Raw genomic sequence first — 22092 nt, 5'->3', positions numbered from 1 at the left:
TAAAAGGAAAAATCAGGACTAAAATTTGGGATGAGAGGATATCAATGATTCACTATCCTCATTGGAGGTGAAGAAGAATTAATGAATCTATTGAAAGGAATGACAGTCTAATGAGCACATAATACAGACTGAGAGTAAACTGAAGAAAGACAAAAGTGATGAGAAGTAGAAGGTATGAGAATTGTGAGTAACTTATTGTTAAAATTGGTGATCACAAAGTAGAAAAAAATTAAGGAATTCTGCTGCCTTGGAAACAAAATAACCCATGACAAATAATATACAATGACCATAAAAGCACAAGAAAAATGGCATTCATGGCCAAGAGAAATCTACTAATATCAAACACAGGGCTTCAGTTTGAGGAAGAAATATGAGGGATATTGATAAGCAATGCAACACATGTTTTTCTCATCCAATTTTAGTTTAAAGCTATGGAAATTGTTGTGGGACACCATGGAATATTCCCACTTCAGCCTCTTTAGTTTCACAAAGTTCCAATAGGTGGCACTGCTAAATGTAGCCTCAAAACTGGCATCTGTAACGGAGGTGCATTTCAAGCAGAGAGCTGTCATTGAGTTTCTTTTGGGAGAAAAAAAGAACATCATAGATATTCAAAGGTGCTTGCAGAATGTTTACCGGGACATGACAGTGAACAAAAGCACAGTAAGTTCTTGGGTGAGGCATCTGTCATCATCACAACTAGGTTGCGCAAACCTGTGGAATCTCCATTGTGTCAGCTGGCTGCACACAGCTGTGGCTCCTGCAGAGCTGGAACATGCAGATACTCTCATTCAAGGTGACTGATGGCCCACAGTCACACACCTCCCTGTTCAACTGGATGTCCCTGTTGATGGTGCTGACACACTTATCCACCAATTGGGGCATTCAAAGGTGTGTGCCTGCTGGGTTCCTCAATGCCTAACAGAAGACTTCCATCTGTTTGTCCCAATGAAGGATGCACTCTACAGGAAGCAGTACATGGATGCTGGGGAGGTTATTGATGCAGCAAGATTTTGGCTCTGACATCAACAAGTAGAGTGGTACCATGCAGGCGTACAAACCCACCCAGTAATGTGGTGGAAGGCCATCACATTGAATGGAGATTATGTTGCAAAAATATGGTGAATAATATGGTATGTTGGAATCCTGAATAAAACCAACCTGCTTTCATAAAAAGAATGTATTGCATTACTTACTGAATGCCCCATGTATCTGAGAATGCATAGCTGAAGCACAGGATTGTATGGTAGTGAATCATGCATGGATTGTGGGGAAACTGGAACAAAAGCAAACTGAAGAATTTGAGATGTGATGCTACAGAAGAATGTTGATATTAGATGGACTGTAAGGTAAAGACTCAGTGAAGAGAGGAAGGTAAGGAAATACTCTGACAAGAAGAAGGGACAGGACGATAGAACATGTCCTAAGACATCAGGGAATAAACTTGATGGTACAAGAGGGAACTGTAGAGGGTAAAAAATATAGAGGAAGACAGAAATTGGAATACAACAACAAATGCTTGAGAATGTAGGTGGCAAGTGCTGCTCTGAGATGAGGAGGTTGACACAGGAGTGGAATTTGTGGCAGCCCACATCAAAGCAGTTATAAGACTGCTAACTCAGAAAATCCGAAAAAATAAAGAACTTATCCCAACTAATTTACCAATTCATTTTAAGTAATTGGCATTCCCAATCAAGGTTTTATTTCCAATAAAAAAAAAAACCAAGGTTCAAAGTCAGACACTCAAATATATCGGAACTCATTTACAGTCAGATTGTTTCTCCCATGGTCAATTGTATGTTGATCTTTCATGAAGCAGTAGTTCAGAGAATCAGTTCATACTCTTACCACAGAATATCCAAAAAATGAAAAACAGTGTGTATTCTCCAGTTCTGTAATTGTATTTTGCACAAAAAGTTTTTTTAAAAAAACTGTAAAAACCAAAATTGAAAAAAGGAAGTCTTTTTAATTCCTATGATACATACTTTATTATAATTTCGAGTTCTGTACATTCAAAGTGGGTGAAGTCACAATTTATATCCTGACACAATTCCCAGGGATAGCCTGGTTTAGGATGTATATCTGGTTCCCATTTATATTTAGCAACTGCTTACACTGTCAGGTGCAGCTGGAGAGCCACGGAATTACGTATATGAAATACTACATATACTACTACTATACGGAATACTACACACATGGAACACTTTGAAATACTTCAGTTACAAATTCATGAAGAAATTCAACACAACCATTTGCAGCAAGTGTGGAACTGCATACACAGATAATTTAAACCAACTGCAGCAAGCAATTTGCAACAGTGCTCAGATGCAGTAATTTCAATATGTCTATGTTGTCAGTAGATTAATTTGTAATATTTTCAGTGATTTCAGCATGTCTATATTGTCAACAGATTAATCTGGAACAATGCTTTGTCATTATGACTATAAAACATGCTGCCTTATTCTTACTGCAATATTCGTTACAAGAGAAAATGTACAAAGATAAATCCCATGTTGTTAATATAATCAAGAACAGGTGTAGAGAGGTAGCTACATTAACAAAAATATTAAAAAATTTGCAGAGGCTGGTATGTTAGCAGATAATCTGTAAGTTTTTCTTTGGAAAATTTAATTTTAAGTATGCCAAAATAAATTTTGAACTGTCCATTAGAAAATTTTCCAACATCTTGAAAAATAAAAATGATCTCTTCAAATATGCCATACTTGAACATTATTGAGAGATGAAAATGATGTGTCACATTATGATCCAAATTTAGTCCAGTGCACAGCCCTCACATGTCATATGCTTCACCACACATAATATAGATATTATATACTTGTTATATTACAGCAACTACCTCTTTTGAAGACTTTTTCTTTTCATTTATAATTTTATCTTAAAAATTTCTCTCATAACAATTCATGCTACTGGAGACATCACATCATGTTATTTTCCACTCTACACCATTTCTATACACATAGATCACTTACCATCAGTATTGTCAGTATCTGTTATTTTTTGCAGCACTCTGAATGATCGAGACTGAATTGGAGCCCCATTTGCACCAGGAGGGCCCCAGCTCTGCTGCTGTTGTAACTGCCTAGGATTGTGCTCAGCCGTACTGAAGGAACATAAACTACATGTAAGTTTGTTAATTTTCAAAACTGGTGGGGTTAGATATCAAAAATTAACACACAGGATGTGATTACTAAGCTAAAAATGGAAGTATGAAATTAGTATCACAGATGAAAATAAATATCAGCTTGAAATTCTGCACCTAAATGGTCTCTGTAGGTGGGTGGCAATAATAGGAAACAAAAGTTTGCTACAAATTCTTTGTAAAATAGTGAGAAATATATCACAAATGAGAGCATGACTCTAAAAAGATTTAGTGGCTCAGTTGTTAAGAAAGTTTTTTTATGAGTTTGCTAAGAACATTTCTACTTTGTCTTTTTGTTCTACTAGGGGTATCTGTATGAAACAAGTTGAAATTTTCTGTCAGAAATTCTAGTTTTACTTCGCTAATATTTATCAGTCAAAGTTGAAAATTACACACAACAGATCAGTGTAGCAACTTCATTACTTGTGCTGTTAAAATAGTTTCTACATTCTTCACAGATTTGGAAATTACACGAGTTGGAGGGAGAATCAGTAGAAATCAGATATTGTAACTGTTGACAGAGTTATTAATACACAACATTTATTTAAATTATCTAGTCACACAGAGTATTTCAGGTAAGAAGATAACATTGACTGTATATCCACAAGGCAAAATTCCAAATACCACTTACAGGCACTTTTAAAAGTAGGAAAACTTATACCTAACTTTCTGATCTGCTACTTCCTTCCTCAAAGAGGATAGAGGGATAGTTGGAGATGTTTGGAAAGAAGGAACAGATCATTCAAACCCTAGATAGAGAGGGACCCACACCTTCTGGGAAGACAATATGTCTTTGCTTCCACCCATAGCTGGGTCCCTTTTAATGTGGGGTCTGATGTGTCACATTATGATCCAAATTTAGTCCAGTGCACAGCCTTCACATGTCATATGCTTCACCACACATAATATAGATATTATATACTTGTTATATTACAGCAACTACTTCTTTTACCTTCTAAAACTCACCTGAAGAGAGAACTAACAGAGTTCTGTTTCTTTTTTAACTGTTAAATTTGTCTACTGGCAGTCTGTGGAATTTCGCTACATGTGGTAAGAACCTGCAGCTTGTTTTGTCGCCTTAAAATTTTATGGTTTTTATTCTATGTACAATATTTTTTTATGTTATACTAAATCAGTAATCATTTTTGTTGCTGACAATCAAAATCACTATCAGCTGAACAGTGATCTACATAATCGCAACACAATATAGAGAAATAATTTTCACATAGCCTTTGTCTCCCCATCTATGGCTCAGAGTGAGTTATGTACTCTGGTGCAAAGTAATTCAACGAGTTTGTGTTTAACATAAAGCAAGAAATTGAGAATAATAATTAGCCCAAAAGAAAATTAGAAGCATGCTTTATTATCCACTCTTTCTACAAATTATCTGAATACCAATATTTAAAGAATAAAGTTCTGTTAACTACATGGCAAAAAAGCAAAGTTGATTGTAAAATTACATGACAAATAGTAATGTACTGTAAACATGAATCAGTTTTTGCAGATTTAGGTAACTATTTTCTTCAAAAAATACCATTGCAATATTAACCAACCAATATGAAACAAACAGTAACTATTTAAAGTAAATTAGGAGTAGCAGCCTTTTGAAAAGAAGCACTTTTTATTTGATTAAATTTAGCTGACGTAAGTATGAATGGCATTAAACTGTACAGTGAAAGATTATGGTTAATATGTATATGGAGTAACTTTCTGTTCTATGTTTGTCCTTTCTTGATACTTTCCTTAACTCATTCCCCATTTCTAAGGGTTCTGCTATATGAGATCTACAGAACACAGTGAATATATGAATGGAGCTTTTGCTCAGACTGGACAAGGATGGGTGTACAAAGCAATACACTTCATACCAAATGTATGCTTATTATCAAAAGTATGATCATATGGGGTTTCAAGTGAAAGTTGTGACTGGATTGAGGATTTTTTGGTAAGAGGGCTGCAACAAGTTAACTTGGACAGAGAGTTGCTGACAGGTGTGGAACTAGCTTCAGGCATGCCTCAGGAAAGTGTGTGAGGACCCTTGCTGGCCATCTTGCATATTAATGACCTTGTGGACAATATTAAGAGTCTCCTGAGACTTTTCACTGATGATGCAGTTATTTATAACAAAGTAGTATGTGAAAGAAAATGCACAAATATTCAGTTATATTTGATAAGATTTCCAAGTGGTGCAAAAATTGGCAATTTGCTTCAAACGTTCAAAAATGAAAAATTGTGAACTTTATCAATGAGTGACAGCTGGAATCAATTAATTTATACAAATACTTGAGTGTAACAATTTGTTGGGATATGAAATGGAGCAATCAAATAGACTCAGCTGTATGTACTGCAAGTGGAAGACTGCTGTTCATTGGTAGAATACCATGGAAATACAAACAGTTTACCAAAGAGACTGATTGAAAAACACTCCTGTGATCCATCCTAAAATATTGCTCAAGTGTGTGGGACCTGTACCAAATAGGACTAACAGGGGATATAGAAAGAGTGCAAAGAAGGGCAGGATGAATGGTCACAGGTTTCCTTGACCCTTGGAAGAGAGTTATAAAGATGTTGAAGAATGGAACTGGCATACACTTGAAGATACACATGAACTATCCATGAAGACTCAACTAGATGGTTTCTAGAACCAACTTTAAGCGATGAATCTATGAATATATTACAATCCCCTGTGTATAGTTTCTAAGAAGTAGTTATTCCTGTACTCCAAATATGAAGGAAACAGGAGAATGTCCTAACATCTGGTACAATGGGCTGTATCCTCTGCCATGCACTTTACAGTGGTTTGCCAAGCATGGATGTAGAGGTACATAAAGATGTAGATGTACAAATGGTGTGGTATGGCTAAGGAGATGATCCTGACATTCACTTGAATGTGGTTTAGGCTGAGATGTAACTTGCTTGTTAGGAGATCTGCTTAATGAAATATTCAGGAACAAATTCATATAGGAGCAGTTGATACACTTTTCAAGTAAAATATTCAAATTTTTCATGTTGTATGTAAAGTACACCAGGAGATGCATTCAGTACCTTCACTGCCCAATAACGATGGTGATGTTATTGATGACAGCACCCCTAAAACAGTTTTCTGAAATTCCTTCACAAAAGAAGACGAAGTAAATATTCCAGAATTCTAATCAAGAACATTTGGCAACATGAGTAACTTAGAAGCAGATATCCTCAGTGTAGTGAAGCAATGCAAAACAATTAAGAAAGGTAAGGCCTCCAGTCTAGACTATACATCTTCAGACTATGTTGATACAATAGCACCATACTTTGCGATCATATACAACCACTTGCTCATAGCAAGATCTGTGCCCTAAGACTGGAAAGCTTCACAAGTCACACCTATAACCAAGAAGGGAAATAGGAATAATCCACTGAATTACAGACCTGTATCAATAATGTCAATTTGCTGTAGGATTATAGAACATACGCTGTGCTCAATCATTATGAATTCAGAGTTACCTACAAATAAAACGATCAATTGAAAAATAGCCAAAACGGATTCAGAAAATATAGTTCTTGTGAAACACAACTAGCTCTTTATTCTCATGAAGTAATGAGTGCTATTGATAGGGGATGTCAAACTGATTCCATATTTTTATAATAGAGGGAAACATTCCACGTAGGAAAAATATATCTAAAAACTCTTTGTCTTCAAATATGTCTGCTTGTGTCTGTATATGTGTGGACGGATATGTGTGTGTGTGTGTGTGTGTGTGTGTGTGCGAGTGTATACCCGTCCTTTTTTCCCCCTAAGGTAAGTCTTTCCGCTCCCGGGACTGGAATGACTCCTTACCCTCTCCCTTAAAACCTACATCCTTTCGTCTTTCCCTCTCCTTCCCTCTTTCCTGATGAGGCAACAGTTTGTTGTGAAAGCTTGAATTTTGTGTGTATGTTTGTGTTTGTTTGTGTGTCTGTCGACCTGCCAGCACTTTCATTTGGTAAGTCACATCATCTTTGTTTTTTAGATATGATTCCATATTTTTATATTTCCAGAAGGCTTTTGACACAGTTCCTCACAGTCGAATTCTAATTAAATTGTGTGCCTATGGAGTATTATCTAAGTTGTGTGACTGATTTCATGATTTCCCATCAGAAAGGTCAAAGTTCATAATAACTGATGGAAAGCCATACAGTAAAACAGAAGTTTTATCTAGCATTCCGTAAGGAAGTGTTAAATGTCATCTGTTGTTCCTGACCTATATAAACATTGTAGGAGACAATCTGAGCAGCCTTCTTAAATTGTTTGCAAATGATGCTGTCATTTACAGCCTTATAAACTCATCAGATGATCAAAACAAATTGAAAAATGATTTAGCCAAGATTCTGTATAGAGAAAAAAGTGGCATTTGACTCTAAATAATGAAAAGTGTGAAGTCACTGACATGTGTACTAAAAGGAATCCACTATATTGCAAAATTCTTTGGGATTACAATTACAAATAACTTGAATTGGAACAATCACATAGATAATGTTGTGGTGAAGGCAAACCAAAGACTGTGATTTATTGGCAGAACACATAAAATGTAACAGGTCTACTGAAGAGACTGCTTAAACCATACTTGTCTGCTCTCTTCTGGAGTATTGCTGTGTGGTGTGGGATCCGAATCAGATAGGATTGATGGAGGACATCAGAAAGGTTCAAAGAAAGGCAGCTCATTTTGTATGAGTGTGATAAGGTAGAGAGTGCCATCGATAAGGATACATAAATTGGGTTTCTGGACATGATTATGTCAAGGAATTTACCTGGGAGGACCAAGAATAATGGTGGGCTAGAATGGATCCAAGTAATCAATTATTGTTAATTGTTATTAAGGTTTGTGAGGGAAGCAGTCATTAAAAGAGATTTGCAATACATTCATCAACTTACATTTCACTGGTTCCAGGACCGCTTGGAGTTGGGCTTGTTGGTGAAGCTGAAGAAGGATTAAATTTATTGTGAACATAGACTGGCTGTCTCTGTTGCACATGTTGTTGTGCTGATGGCTTTGATTGGCTGGGTGCTGGTTCACCTTCAATTTGGATTGGTATGATTCTCGTGTTTGTTTGCTGATTTGTTGCTGAAGGGGTTGACTTATTTGCCTGAACTGGAGTATCCCGTCCCTCTACCTGAAAGAAAGGTTTTTCAAAACTCACAATAGTCATCACTTCAGGTTTTTCATAAAAAAATGTGCAAAACCCACAGTAAATGTACAACATATGAATGTTAATAACTTTTTTGTCCATAGAGTGTATACTTACCAGTTAGCAAAATAGAAATGACAGAAGAAGCCTAACAAATACATATTTTTGAGTTCCACATCAGCTTGAAATAATGCAAGTATATACTAAAAATCCATGAAGTTGTAAATGAATGTCAGTATTTCTCTTCTTTTACAAATAATACAGAAGATGAAATGATAGGTGATTAACAAACTAAATGAAATGCTCTGGTATTATAGAAGATTCAAATACGAAAGAAAAGAGAAATCAGACTACAGTAATATATTCAGTGTATGTAATTACTTCAGTCTAGCTTGTGGGAGTAAGCACAGAAACTTTCATTATGTTTCAATCAGTCCTTCTACATGACCAGCTCTTTCACAGAGTCAGAATATGTACTCAATCCAAGATATAGTGCTATAATTATGTTCCTTGAAACTCCTGTAACTTCAAAACATGTACAAACAAATAAGAAATTTTAATTTATTTGAAGTGCACTTTCTTGTCCTCTCCCTTATGGGCTCAAATCAAAACATTACACTCTCAGTATTGTTTTTCATAGCATAATCTATTTCTAATCAACTATTTAATTAGTACTAATCTGTTATTTTGCCACAAGTAAAAATTCAAGTAAATAGGTAGAGTGACCTGTACCTTCCTTTAAGAGGTGCTCTCAGAAACAAGTGAAGTGCAAAATAATATTCCTGGTTAAATTTCGTGTGTTCCTTTCTCACAAAGGAATAAGGAATTGATTGAAACATGTCACCCTCTCACTTCTTTCCAGGTTTCCAGAACTTGGATCTTCATCTCCTGAAGATGAGCAATGACTTCCAACTTGTTCCTCTTGTTATGTACAGTTTTCTCAACAAAAATTTCCTCTTCATACAACTAAACAACTTTTTCAAAAAGTCTGTGTTTATTTATTTTTAAAACTGCCCTTGTGTGATAGAGGTAATGTTCCAAAACAAAACTTGTGATGTGGCATTGGGGAGTAATCACACTTACTTGTATGGGTATGATCCGTGTACCACTTGGTGCGGGTGTGGGTGTGGGTGTAGGTGTTGGTGTTGGTGCTGCTGCTGCTGAGGGTTGTCTCTGCACAGGAGTTTCATCACGGTTGACCCAAGTTGGCACTTGTTGCTGCTGGGGGCGCTGACTCATCCATGGTGTTGGTGCTTTGTTCAGGGAAACAGGAGACAATGGACTGGCAGTCTTCTGCTGATCTTGCTGCTGCTGTTGTACTGGAGGTATGTAAATGGAGCCCACTTGAGCTCTTCCACCTTGTGGCTGTACAACAGGTGGGATGTAGATGCTTCCAGGTTCATTTTGTGGTGATGCAGGTTTTGCCTGTAAACATGAGGATTTCATACATGCTATGGAGTCGAGCAGTTCTCTTACACTTTTAGTTTTAGTGAAAAGAACTAATGAAACTGAATATTACCTGAACAGGATATATATAATTTTTTTGAATGGAAAGTAAAACCCAATTGTTAGTTGTCTAATCATATGGTTGTCAACAATAATTCACAGAACATCAACACATTCTCAACTGTACATTGTTGAACACAGAAGAAAGTAAATTGTGATTCATATATGACAAAAAATCTGAAACTTATAACTGGAGTGCAGCTATATTATCACAATATGTCTGTTTTGGACCAAACATCAATAAGACAATCTACTGTTTATTGTATATGACATACCAGAGTGATGTTTATTGTTGAGACATTATTAAATCTTACTCCACTATAGTTTCTGAAGTTACTTTTATAAAAACTGTCTGTATAACTGTATAATTAATTTTACTCCATCCATACAAATGAAGGGTCACCTTACCTGTGTTTGAGACCATTGTGGTGGCTGTGTTGTGGCTTGATTCTGATTAACTGGCTGAGGCTGAGGAGGTGGAACTGGAACTTTCTGCACTTGTGGTTGTGAGTGAGGTGGAGAAACTGGTGCCTTCTGCACTTGTGGTTGTGTCTGTACCTGTGGCTGTGGTGGAACTGGTGGTGACATTTGTTGGTTGCCTGTTGGAAAGACAGCGACTGGCATCTGAGGTTGCATAGCAGCCAAAGCTGATGGTGGGAGCTGGCCATGTGCCAGTGGTGATGTTTTTTGTTGTACCTGGAAAAGAAATTTGGCATTTTGATGGTGATGTAGTTAAAATATGTGGAAAATAATTTATACAGAAAAATCTGTACAATCCAGAATTCACATGAGATGAAAACCTACGTACAAGGATAAATACCCAGAACAGATCCACATTAGTTCAAAACAAAGGTAAGGAATAAGCAAGAAATGTTATCCAACATACAGATAAAAATGTAGGACTATGTTACTGAATAAAGAATAAAAAGAAATTTTTAAATTCATCAATGTGATTTGCAAATCTGTAAATGGCACAATCACTCATGCTCAGAATCAAAGAACTCATCATCCGTCAAAAGAGGGACTGTTTGGAAATCACACAAGACCTATCATATATCCCTTGTAATGTTTCTTGACACAGCAGTCTACATTCCTATTAAATTTCTAAATGGGCCCATTGTTCAAACGTTTTATTTTGTTAAATAAATAAACATGTGGGCTGAAAGCTGGTGTTTTTGGTGACTTTCATTCATATTACCTGTCACTTGCTAAGAAGAAATTTTTTTGCTATTTATTTGATCATAATTTCATTTTGAAGATATTGCTCTTGATAGTTGTCTTTATGAAGACAAGTAGGCCTTACCTGCTAATCTACATAACCACCAAAATAGATATTTCCAGGATGTGAACAAAAAATGAGATCATACAAGCACTCTTCTGCCGATTAAAAGGGATTGCATACACGTGCACTTAAAGATGAGAAAATCATCTTATCAAAAATTACTTTTGTGTGTTGGCATATTCTTTCAAAAGAAAGACTTTGCTTAAGCTAGTGCTATACAGATAATCATATTTATTCAGCTACCAAGCTTTCATTTGACAAACATTCCTGCCACAAAAAACTGAAATCATTTCCACTGACAATATAGAATAATTGTGATCGAGAATCAGTCAGTGTACATTTTCTTCAGTTATCCTGTGTACTTGTATATCATTAAATTTTAATTAGAGTAAATGGATTATGTTTTCCTTTTTCACACTGCTGGTAAACATATGCTAAACACTTCTCCAATAACACTCAGTTGAATGTCATCAGTTGTTACATATAAATTAGATAAGGTCTTTCACATAATATCACAGTATGGAAGTATTATTAGAACTCGACTTCTACAAAAAAAGAGGGATGAGGGGGTATACATGATACCATTAACCACTTCACAGAAAAATAATTTAGGAAAAGAAACCATATTTTAACACAATCACTGTAGTGGACAGCATTACAGCACCATATAAAAAGTTTCTTCTTTAGCTCTGAACTAAAGATCAGCAGGCATCAACATTCTGCCACAAACAACTGTTTTGGTACATCAGATTGATATCCATTCACGTCATCTCAAAATACTTGTTTTCCACTTTTGTTTTATCTGTGTTCCCTCTCTCTTCATTTCGATTCTCCCATTCACAAAAATTATTAATCACTACCCTACACATCCAGTATTTATTCTGACCTCAAGTCTTCTCCACTTTCTTCTGCTCCCCCCCCCCCCCCCCCTCACCATTTACAACCTCAACCCCCTTACAACCCAACCCTCCACCCAGCCCCTCTATACACAACACTTTTCTAGCTTCTTGTTATTTCCTCTCATTTTAATATGACTGAAACTCCAATCTAATTTTTAATACACATCTCTGATGAAGACTGTAACTGCAATATCTTTGTAGACATAATGCCTTACATGAAAAGGAATTGTATTTTGTCCCCACCAAGCAGAAAATTTTTTACTCATGTGAAAATAATGCAATTAAATTTCTGAAACATTTAGTTGGCAACAAGTCACTTTTACAGTAAATTATTAAATTTGTTTACTTGTAGAAAATGCATTCCAAGTTACTCACTGGCTGTTCTGGTACACCTTCTGCATTAGCATTTCGTGTTATGCGTCTCTGCATCCTGGGGCTTCGAATCTGTGACAGATCGAGGCCCCCTGGTGTGTAAGTGAAGGGCTTCTTATCCTTGGTCATCATTGCATTCTGAATGGCAGCAGGTGGCTCATAGGCGTTGCCTGTCTGCCCTACACGTCCACCTGTGCGTGTATCTGGAATCTTGAATAAGAAAAAGAAAAAAAAAAAAAAGGTTAGCTTGCAAAGGCTGTCAAATAGAAAGTGTACATATTAACTAGTTAGACAAATAAGTACATGTATTAAAACATAGACAATTTGGTCACAGTACAGTACTGTGAATTATAAGATCCAGATTTTCTCATCTCAGAGTGTAGATCAACTATATGTCATACTCAGGATGAGTTTTACATGGTAACAAGTGGAATGAAAGCATCTAGAACAAAATTCAGAAAACTCATTCTTTTAATAATGACAGACACTGTCTCCACTGGCTGCAAGGCAATTGATCAAGCAGAATCCTTTTTTTATTTCATCTGAGAAGAAATTTGTAATTTGTTTCATATACATCAGTAGAGTTCTAGTAAAATTTTCCTCCCTCCAACACATTTTTGAGGTTAGGTAACAAAGTAGTTACATGGGGACACATCAGATCCAGCCTGTGCACACAGAAGTTCCCATTTTTTTCAGTGGCTTCTCATCTTTGTAAACACACAGATTTACCTGCAATGTGTCGTTATGTGGCTCCTTTTCATCTACAATTATATAAGAACACCAGAAGTTCTTTGATTTGTGTTTCAACATTTCCAAACACAATTCTGCAATTTCCTCCTTCAACTCTGTTTCTCTGGAGACAATGAATGTGACAGCTATAGCGAGCTCTTCATAAATATGTTCTATGTGTATTCATTCATCTACATGTACACACACACACACACACACACACACACACACACACACACACACACACACACACACACACACATCAAAAGCCTAAGTAAAATGCATGATGGAAGGTGTGTTGTACCAAAAATAGAGACTTTCTGTCATCCTTCATCTGCAACTGACTTTTTGTTGATTTTGCATTTCTCAATCAGTTGGTAACCTTGACAAAATTTTAAATTCTTTACAGAGAAACTGAAGAAGAAGCAACTCTGCACAAGTAAAACAAGGTTAAATAAATTGTGTAAATACCACTTCAATTTAACCCATTGGCTGTTACATGTCACAATGTAAATCACACTTTAGTCATGTGGCACGCCAACATTAATAATTATTGCTACAGATCTTTAGAATACTAACTGATTCATAGGTCCTGTCAGTGCATGAAAAACAACATGAATGAATACTGGGCAGTTACACGCACAGAAGAAGAATATATTTATATGGGTTCTCAATCACTGTCCCTGGACTATCAAAAGTCAGTTAATTTTTGCTGATTATTGTTATTAGTATAGTATCATCAGCTTCAGAGAATGTTCAGCTTCACCCTCCTAAACATTTTTTCATATATAAACAACTCTGGCTGTTTCTAAGAAGGTCCAAAGTTATATTGCAGCTACAGTTGGCCCTAAGGATGCCAGTAATTTGTTACACTCATTGCTGGCATTGAATTTTTAATAGAAAATGCACATGACATTTTGGAAGGTGACAGCAGCAAAGATGTTGAAAGCAGAAGTCAACCATGTTGTTGTGACTTATGCATTGTTAAGAAAAGGAAGCTTAAGGCTGCCCCAAAGACTGGGAGAAAAACACCAATAAACCAATCAGATTGCATCAACAGGCATACAATGGATGCAAAGAAGTATAAGTGGCAAAGTTACTCAGTGTTCTGTAAGAGCCAGAAAACTATGTTTGACATTTACTTCAAATATGTGTCAGAAATTCATCCAAAGAAAGTGTTATACATTTTTACTGATGATAGGCAATCAATGCTTAACACATTTTGTTAGATGATGCCACTGGATCAGAGGAAGACTTATCTAACCAGTCTTGCGGACATTATTCCACCAAAATGTCCTAGGAAGATCACTAAGAAATCCTGGAGAAATTAGATGGAAAAACAAAGCATGCAGAAAATAAAATTCTAACTACTCTTTTGATATTCAATCTAGACTGAAAAATATTGCAAATAGAAGGATGAGTTCTGATTCAGAAACACTGCATTCTTGAATAAAATGAGAAAAGAAAAATGATGAGAAGAGCTTCATAAAATAATTTCTTAACAGTTTTCCAAACTTGTTGTAGCAACACTGCAAGAAACCCTTCTCCCAGCTTTACTACTACACAATCCAAATTACTATTTTACAGATTCTATAAGAAAAAATGCAACGTGGAGAAAGTTTCACAACACACATGGTTTATGAACACACTAACACTAGCTTATTTTCTCTCTAAAAAGATCAGTGTGACTTGTGTTGTAGTTACAGGCTCAGAAATGTGAGTGTAGATTGTTCAAAGCACCACAAAGAACAGAGCGAGTGTGCAAGGCTGCAAAGAGAGACAAATAAAAATTATGGCCAGCAGAAGATCTGCTGGGAGTATACCATGAATGCTGGGGTCATTAATTTAGGTGTGCCATTATGGTTATTACCACTCCTGAACCTGTTTTGTTCTCTGAATAGTTCCCATCATTATAAACATCTACTGCATATTCCTTGAGTTTGTAATTTTCTCCTAAAGTTACTGTACGTGCTGGATGGGACCACTGTTTGTAATATAAAGGAGTGTCTATGAAATGGGCCGTGTGTTCAATTTTTATATTCTTCAGCTATTGTGTGGAATTTAATAGTTAGAGGTGTAATGCCTGTTAGAATGCGCAATGCTACAGTTGATGTCATTCCTTGTGCCTTAGCAGTTTTTATGTTGATCAAGTGCTGGATTCTTCATACAGTTATATTTTCTTCTTAGTATATGACTCCAAACAGGAGCTGCATATGCCAATATTGGTAGTATAGTGCCATTGTAAATTATTTCCATTGCTCCAGAACCAAGTTCCCAAATAAGCCTTGCTGATTTAGATAAAGAATGAGTAAGTTTCATACATTTTTCAGTCACATACTGTATGAGCTCAATAAACAAATTTAGAATCAATAACTATACCAAAGTATCATAACCTTTCATCTTGTTGCAAATCATTATTGTGCAAAACAATACTAACTGTTGCTTTGTCTTTATGCCTTCTCCTTGTTAATAGCTTTATTTTCAACTTTTGCTCAATAAAAACGGATTTTTTTGTTTTGGGCCCAAGCTGTGAGTTTTTCCATTTCTCTATGCAGAGCTCCTCAGTAATAGTGACAGTTTCTGCTTTGGTCAATATGATTAAGTCATATGCAAGTGCTACTATCCTTGTGTCAGCTGTGTAATCCAAATACAGCAGAGAATTATACTGGATATTCCAAAAATCTGGGCCACAGCAAGCTTTCTGAACATCAAGACTGGCTATTATTATGTACTGTCCTTGTGATGTGCTTTCATCTATGAAGTTCTTAACAGCCAACATGCATTTACTATCCCTTTCTGTGGAGTAAATTCATACTTATAGTTGCCTAGGATATCCTTAGAGGAGACACGGTGCATACTCTGTTATTGCTTTTCCCTCCTTATGCAGAATGATGATGGAACAAAATTTGGATATTTCCATAATGTTTTCTTGACAAGGTTTGAGAATTGGTACTATTTTGGCTCTTTTTCACCATCTCAGAAAGCAAGCGTTCTTCCACAACTGTTATATAAAGAGGCAAGATAGTTGGGAAAAGCGCTATACAACTGAAGAAGAATCTTACTAGTAACACCATTTTCATCAGGCGTATTCTTTGCAGGCAAGTTTGTTATCATTTACTCTATCTTTGTCTCTGTAAAATCTACATCATCTATTGTTTTGTTTGGTTGTAACGTTTGAATTTTTATTAGTGTATGATATTTCATGTCTTTTATTATATTGTCCTCAGGCACAAAATATTCGAGCATATAGGGTGCAGTTTTGATTAAATCCATTGTTGTCATGTTGTCACTTTTCCTTAGAATTGTCATGGGAGTATTATCTCTGATTTTCTCTGGAGCAATTTTAAGAGACAGACTGCATTCCAAGATGTTATTTCTTGGGGTCAAGCTGCAGTATTGCTTTCAGGACTGTGCTTTTGCTTTCTGAATAGCTGTGCTGTTCCTTCTTTTCTTTACAATATCATTGCCTCCATAGCCCTCCCCCTCCCCCCCCCCAAATTCTGGCCTGTTTCTTTCAAGTTGTGTACCATTTCTTAAGTTCACACACTGAACCATGAAATACACTTCCATATCATAACACAACCTCCTCCATACTACACTGTTGGCATTACACGTGTAGGCAGGTAATGTTCTCCAGGCATTTGCCAAACCCAGCTGCTTTCACTGGATTGCCAAAGGGTATAACGTGACTGATTGCTCCAAACCACTCATTTCCAGTTACATGCAGTCCAGTGGCATCACTTTCTATATCACCTCATGTGTCGTTTAATATTAACTACAGAAATGTGGTGGCTTTTTAACTTCCTGCATGCAGTCATTGTGCTAGCTGCACTGTTCTTAGCACTTAGGATCTTTCCAGTGATTCCTTCCGTTGATTTCATAGGATTTTGTACAACCATCCTCCACAATGCTCATCAGTCCCTGTCCACCACTACATGAGGTCTGGTGGTCTTGGCTTAGCTGTGATGGTTCTTTCATGTTTCCACATCACAGTCACGTCATAGACAATTGACTTGGGCAACTTCAGAAGGGTCGAATTGTCCCTGATGGATTTGTTACTCAGGTGATACCCAGTGACTAGACCATGTTCAGAGTCATGAGCTCTCCTGACTGCCCCGTGCCACTGTTACTGCCTCTCTACTGGCAACACAGCATTACCCACCTCCTTTTATACCGGTTGGTCTCCTTCTTGTGATATTTAGTGGTCAGTTCCACATTACATTGGGGTATACAGACATTTTTCATCACATAGTTTATGACCTAAAATTCACCAAAGGTAAGTTAGCCAGCAACTACATTTTTCACTAAAAGCTTTTCGGAATGTATGATGGATTACTTAATTTCGAACTGTCACAGTAACTATAATCAATAATGAAAAGAGAGCAAGTTCATTGTCAAGTTGCAACATGAGACTATAAGGTACGAAAGAATCAAATGCTTTTATCAAATAGTTTTCTCAAAATTAAGTGAGAAAAACTTCATAGTGGAGCACACACACAAATCTCATACCAGTGGTTTCTAATTATTTTGTTCAAGAAGTGCAGATTTTACTGAGAGTTGGATTTAACTTTGCTTCATTTCCGTAAGAGATTAATTAAGTTGACTAAAGCTTCATCGTCCAATGAAGACAGTGTCCCAAGTTAACTCTGAATCACTTCTATTGGCACAGAGTCACGTGCACACTATGCCATTGTCACATACCTGGCCTACATGTATTACATCACTGCTCATGCCACGTTGGTGGTTGTCTTGCCTTAAAGAGCATGAAACTGCATTTCCTATCCAATAAGCCTTGATATGAAGAGATATGAGATAAAAGCCATGATCTTATGGAGTCTATTATGGGGATGGCAGTTATCACTGAAACAACCAGTTTTCGGTTATATCAGTTTTTTACAACACCAGTTTATGCTGAGTATTAAAATCACTCAACACAACACGTTTTGGGAATAACTGATTTTCAATTTTTAATTCCTATTGCTTTCTGAAATAAATGTAGAAATTAATCAAAAGTTGAAAAATTTTTACTACTTTAGTTTCAATATACATAGAATCAAAATATTAAATTAATTAGGTGAATAACAGAAAAACTTTGTCCATCCACCATTAACTGCTTTTCCTGATAAGTGGCTGAATACTACAAAAAAGTCACCAGTATTCTCCAACTGATTCTAACTTAAAAACTCTGCTCAAATATCATATTGTGCTGTATGTGCAATATTACTTAGACGCCAGCTGTGCAGAAGGTGCAGAAGGGGCGGAGGGGGTGGGGGGGTGGGGGGGGGGGGGGAGAGCAATGTTGTTAGTGGGGAGCGAGTGGCCTCCTTGCGGGTGGAACAGTGTAGTGGTAGGGGAGGTGTAGTTCTACAGCCACCTAACACACAGAACACGTACACTACACAGTGAGTCTGCAAAAGATTGTATTAACAGATTATGCCAAAAAAACAAACAATTCGATAAGTCAACCGTTTATTATTAAAAACACAATTGGTAACAGATTAAGCTGAAACTGGATCAGAGCGAGTGATTTATTTTCACTTGTCTTAAAATTAGCTTCAGTGGTGTTTACACAATTTCACCTCACAAACATGCTAATGCAGCCACAATTGTGGCATAATCCTGAAACAGACTACAATTAATCAAACAACTGAGCATAAACAAAGGTCGATAACTTATGAAAAGCTGGTATCTGGTATACAAATAAAAGTATGATTCTATCATTTGTGGTGTCACAATCCATAATAATGCTCATTTCACCAGCTATCAACAGCCCTTGGAAGACTTACATTATTTCATTGAAAAAAATTGTAGTCACTGGTAGATTGCAGTACATAAGAAAGTTATGCATATTAGCTATGTGGCAAAATACTCTCTGCTTTGCATGCTATAGTTTGCCAAAAATTTCTTTTAGCATCTTGAGCCGTTTATGAAACCTGAACGACAGTATGAATATTTCACTTCCATTATCTTTTGCGCAGTGTATCAGAAGTGTACATATAATCTATTTTCTCGTCTCAAGTTCAACGAAAAATTCTATATGTCAGCTCCATTTCATGTGGATTAACATGCACCAAACACAAATTCTTAACGACCTCATTTTTTTATAGCAAAGTATTCGAATTTAGTCAGGACATTGTTAAATATAGAAATATCACAATAACTGTGACTGTTAATGAAATGATAGGCAGTCTTCATCATGAAGCAGACGATTCAGGCTATGACAAGTGCGAGAATCATTCTTTTTACGAAATAGTTTCTTTAAAACAAAAGGATGCAGCGCAACTGGTGTGCGCATACCTCTGTTCTTGCAGTAGAGCTGAGGCAGGTAGAAAACATTTCATTCATAACAGAGGAAGCTCACAGCTGTGCATGCGAAAGGCAATTGGGGCAGCCATCCCTTCGGAACAGATTGGTGGACTCGCCCAGTGCTGGGCACGAGAGTGTATTTCCATGCAATGGCCAAATAATCCTGCGCGAACTCTAATTGTTGATCGTACCACTATTTGGGCATTATGAAAGTCAGTGCTGAAGTGTGAAAACTGAGGTTGAGAACTGTTTTTCTTGTTAATTTGTGCATTTTCATGGGCTACAAGCAGATCAAGGCATATTATGTATTTCAGGCAGCAGATCAGCTACTTTCTATTTTAATCATGATCCATAAATGAATTGTTAAGTTTTAAGTTTTCTCATCATATGATGTCGCAAGTTTGTTGCGGCTCTTTCTGTTTTTAGTCTATTGAAGCAAATGGAACATTATGCTTCACTGGTAGCGCACTACATAAAATACTTCCAGACCATGGATGGTGCCATTCTGTAATACAACTGATGTCTACTGAGGACAATGACGTGGGGCAAGTCTTCTAAAGCGCATGTACACGTATACCATCTAATACGGCACACCACATGGTATTAGGTACAGTTAGAGTTGCAAAACTCTGCTGTAGACTGTCGTAAGTAAGTGTAGGCTATCGTGGTTTTCCTAGTAGCTTTGGTCAATTAAGATCATAAGCACTCCGTCTTCAGGCCACGAGTGCGCTACCGGGACCATCCGACCGCCGTGTCATCCTCAGTGGAGGATGCGGATAGGAGGGGCGTGGGGTCAGCACACCGCTCTCCCGGTCGTTATGGTGGTATTCTTGACAGAAGCCGCTACTATTCGGTCGAGTAGCTCCTCAATTGGCATCACGAGGCTGAGTGCACCCCGAAAAATGGAAACAGTGCATGGCGGCCTGGATGGTCACCCAGCCAAGTGCCGACCACGCCCGACAGCACTTAACTTCCATGATCTCACGGGAACCGGTATATCCACCGCGGTAAGGCTGTCAATTAAGATCGTACTCACATTATCTACACGTTAGGTGTGCTGCATGCTTGTCGGGCATTATCTCATTTGGTCGCTTCGTTTTGCGTATGCGATCAATGTCTTATCAGATTCCCCATAAAACCGGAAGAGGTGAACCGTATAGAACCTGAATGTGGATATATAAAGGGCAGTGCAACATAAGGGAAATTTTTGTTCTGCATAGTTATCCTCCTATTGGAGGGCAGCGTGGAGGGTAAAAATCGTAGAGGGAGACCAAGAGATGAATACACTAAGCAGATTCAGAAGGATGTAGGTTGCAGTAGGTACTGGGAGATGAAGAAGCTTGCACAGGGTAGAGTAGCATGGAGAGCTCCATGAAACCAGTCTCAGGACTGAAGATCACAACAACAACAACAACAACAACAGTGTTTCATCGTATACCCCTTAGACGATATGGTTGACTCCAAAAGATTGCAAATTATTATAATCGGATACCGTCGCCTTTCTCATTTCATATTCAGTTACTACCAACATTGTATCACAAATCTCAAAGCAACAGTTTCCTATCACGATGTCACGGAGTTTAGATATTCGGTTCAAAAGGCTCTGAGCACTATGGGACTTAACATCTATGTCATCAGTCCCCTAGAACTTATAACTACTTAAACCTAACTAACCTAAGGACATCACACAACACACAGTCATCACGAGGCAGAGAAAATCCCTGACCCCGCCGGGAATCGAACCCGGGAACCCGGGCGCGGGAAGCGAGAACGCTACCGCACGACCACGAGCTGCGGACTTAGATATCCGGAAGAAATCTAAAATACAAAGTGTGTTAAAAAAAGAAAAAAACGAAATTTTGCTGTGTCAGCTTTATTGCTTATTGTACAACATTTTAAGCACTGTCCCTTCAAAACAGTCTCCTCTACCGTTCCCATCGTTTCTTCCAGTTTTGGAGCGCCTCCTGGAACACATTTTGTGGGATGGCGCGCAGATTTCTCATCGCATTGCTCCTCTATGGTTTGGAAATGACGTCCTTTTAACCTATTTTTCAGTTTGGGAAACAGGAAAAAGTCTGCTGGGGCTAGCTCTGGAGAAACGGTGTATGGAGCACGACTGGAATGTGGTGTTTTGCAAGATAGTTCCAGACAAGGAGTGACGCGTGAACTGCCGCATTGCCATGATGCTACATTCAACTCTGGTTTTTCCACAGTTCAGGCCTCTTCTTGCTCACAGTATCCCTCATGCGCATTGGGATTCTCTGGTAGACTTCCTTGTTTACCATCTGACCATGTGGCAGAAATTCATGATGGATAATGCCTTTGTATTAAAAAAACACAACCCATCCACTGCCCCGACTGCATCGTCGTTTCAGCATCATAGACGTATACCCTCGTCTCATCGCCCGTTATAATGTTCTTAACAACGTTTTGCTTGTCATTATCAGCGGAAAACAGTTCCTCGCAGATTTCAACCCCTGTCTCTTTCTGATCTTCAGTCATCAAACGCGGTACGAATTTTGCCCTGACGACGCATTCGTTTGTCACTCAAATGTTGATGGCATGATCCCCACCTCCTCAGCAACTTCCCGAACAGTTAAACGAAGATTTCCGCGAATCTCAGCACGAACACTATCCACATGGCTATCATCATCTGTTGATGTGGTAGGCCGTCCAGATTTGGAATCGTCACAGAC

General features: G+C 37.5%; 1 protein-coding gene across 1 annotated transcript in view; it reads right to left on the bottom strand.

Annotated features, from left to right (window-relative positions):
- The window catches only part of LOC124709029, a 737074-nt gene that overhangs the window by 91322 nt on the left and 623660 nt on the right, over positions 1-22092 (bottom strand). The window contains exons 5-9 of the mRNA XM_047240678.1: positions 12365-12571; positions 10217-10504; positions 9386-9727; positions 8049-8287; positions 2991-3121 (exon numbers count right to left, since the gene is read on the bottom strand). Coding sequence (XP_047096634.1) covers positions 2991-3121; positions 8049-8287; positions 9386-9727; positions 10217-10504; positions 12365-12571 — 1207 coding nt within the window. The remainder of the gene's footprint in view (positions 1-2990; positions 3122-8048; positions 8288-9385; positions 9728-10216; positions 10505-12364; positions 12572-22092) is intronic.

Source organism: Schistocerca piceifrons, chromosome 1 (genome assembly GCF_021461385.2).
Source record: "Schistocerca piceifrons isolate TAMUIC-IGC-003096 chromosome 1, iqSchPice1.1, whole genome shotgun sequence".
In the NCBI taxonomy this organism is placed as follows: Eukaryota; Metazoa; Arthropoda; class Insecta; order Orthoptera; family Acrididae; genus Schistocerca; species Schistocerca piceifrons.
This window is presented reverse-complemented; position numbering and strand designations above follow the sequence as displayed.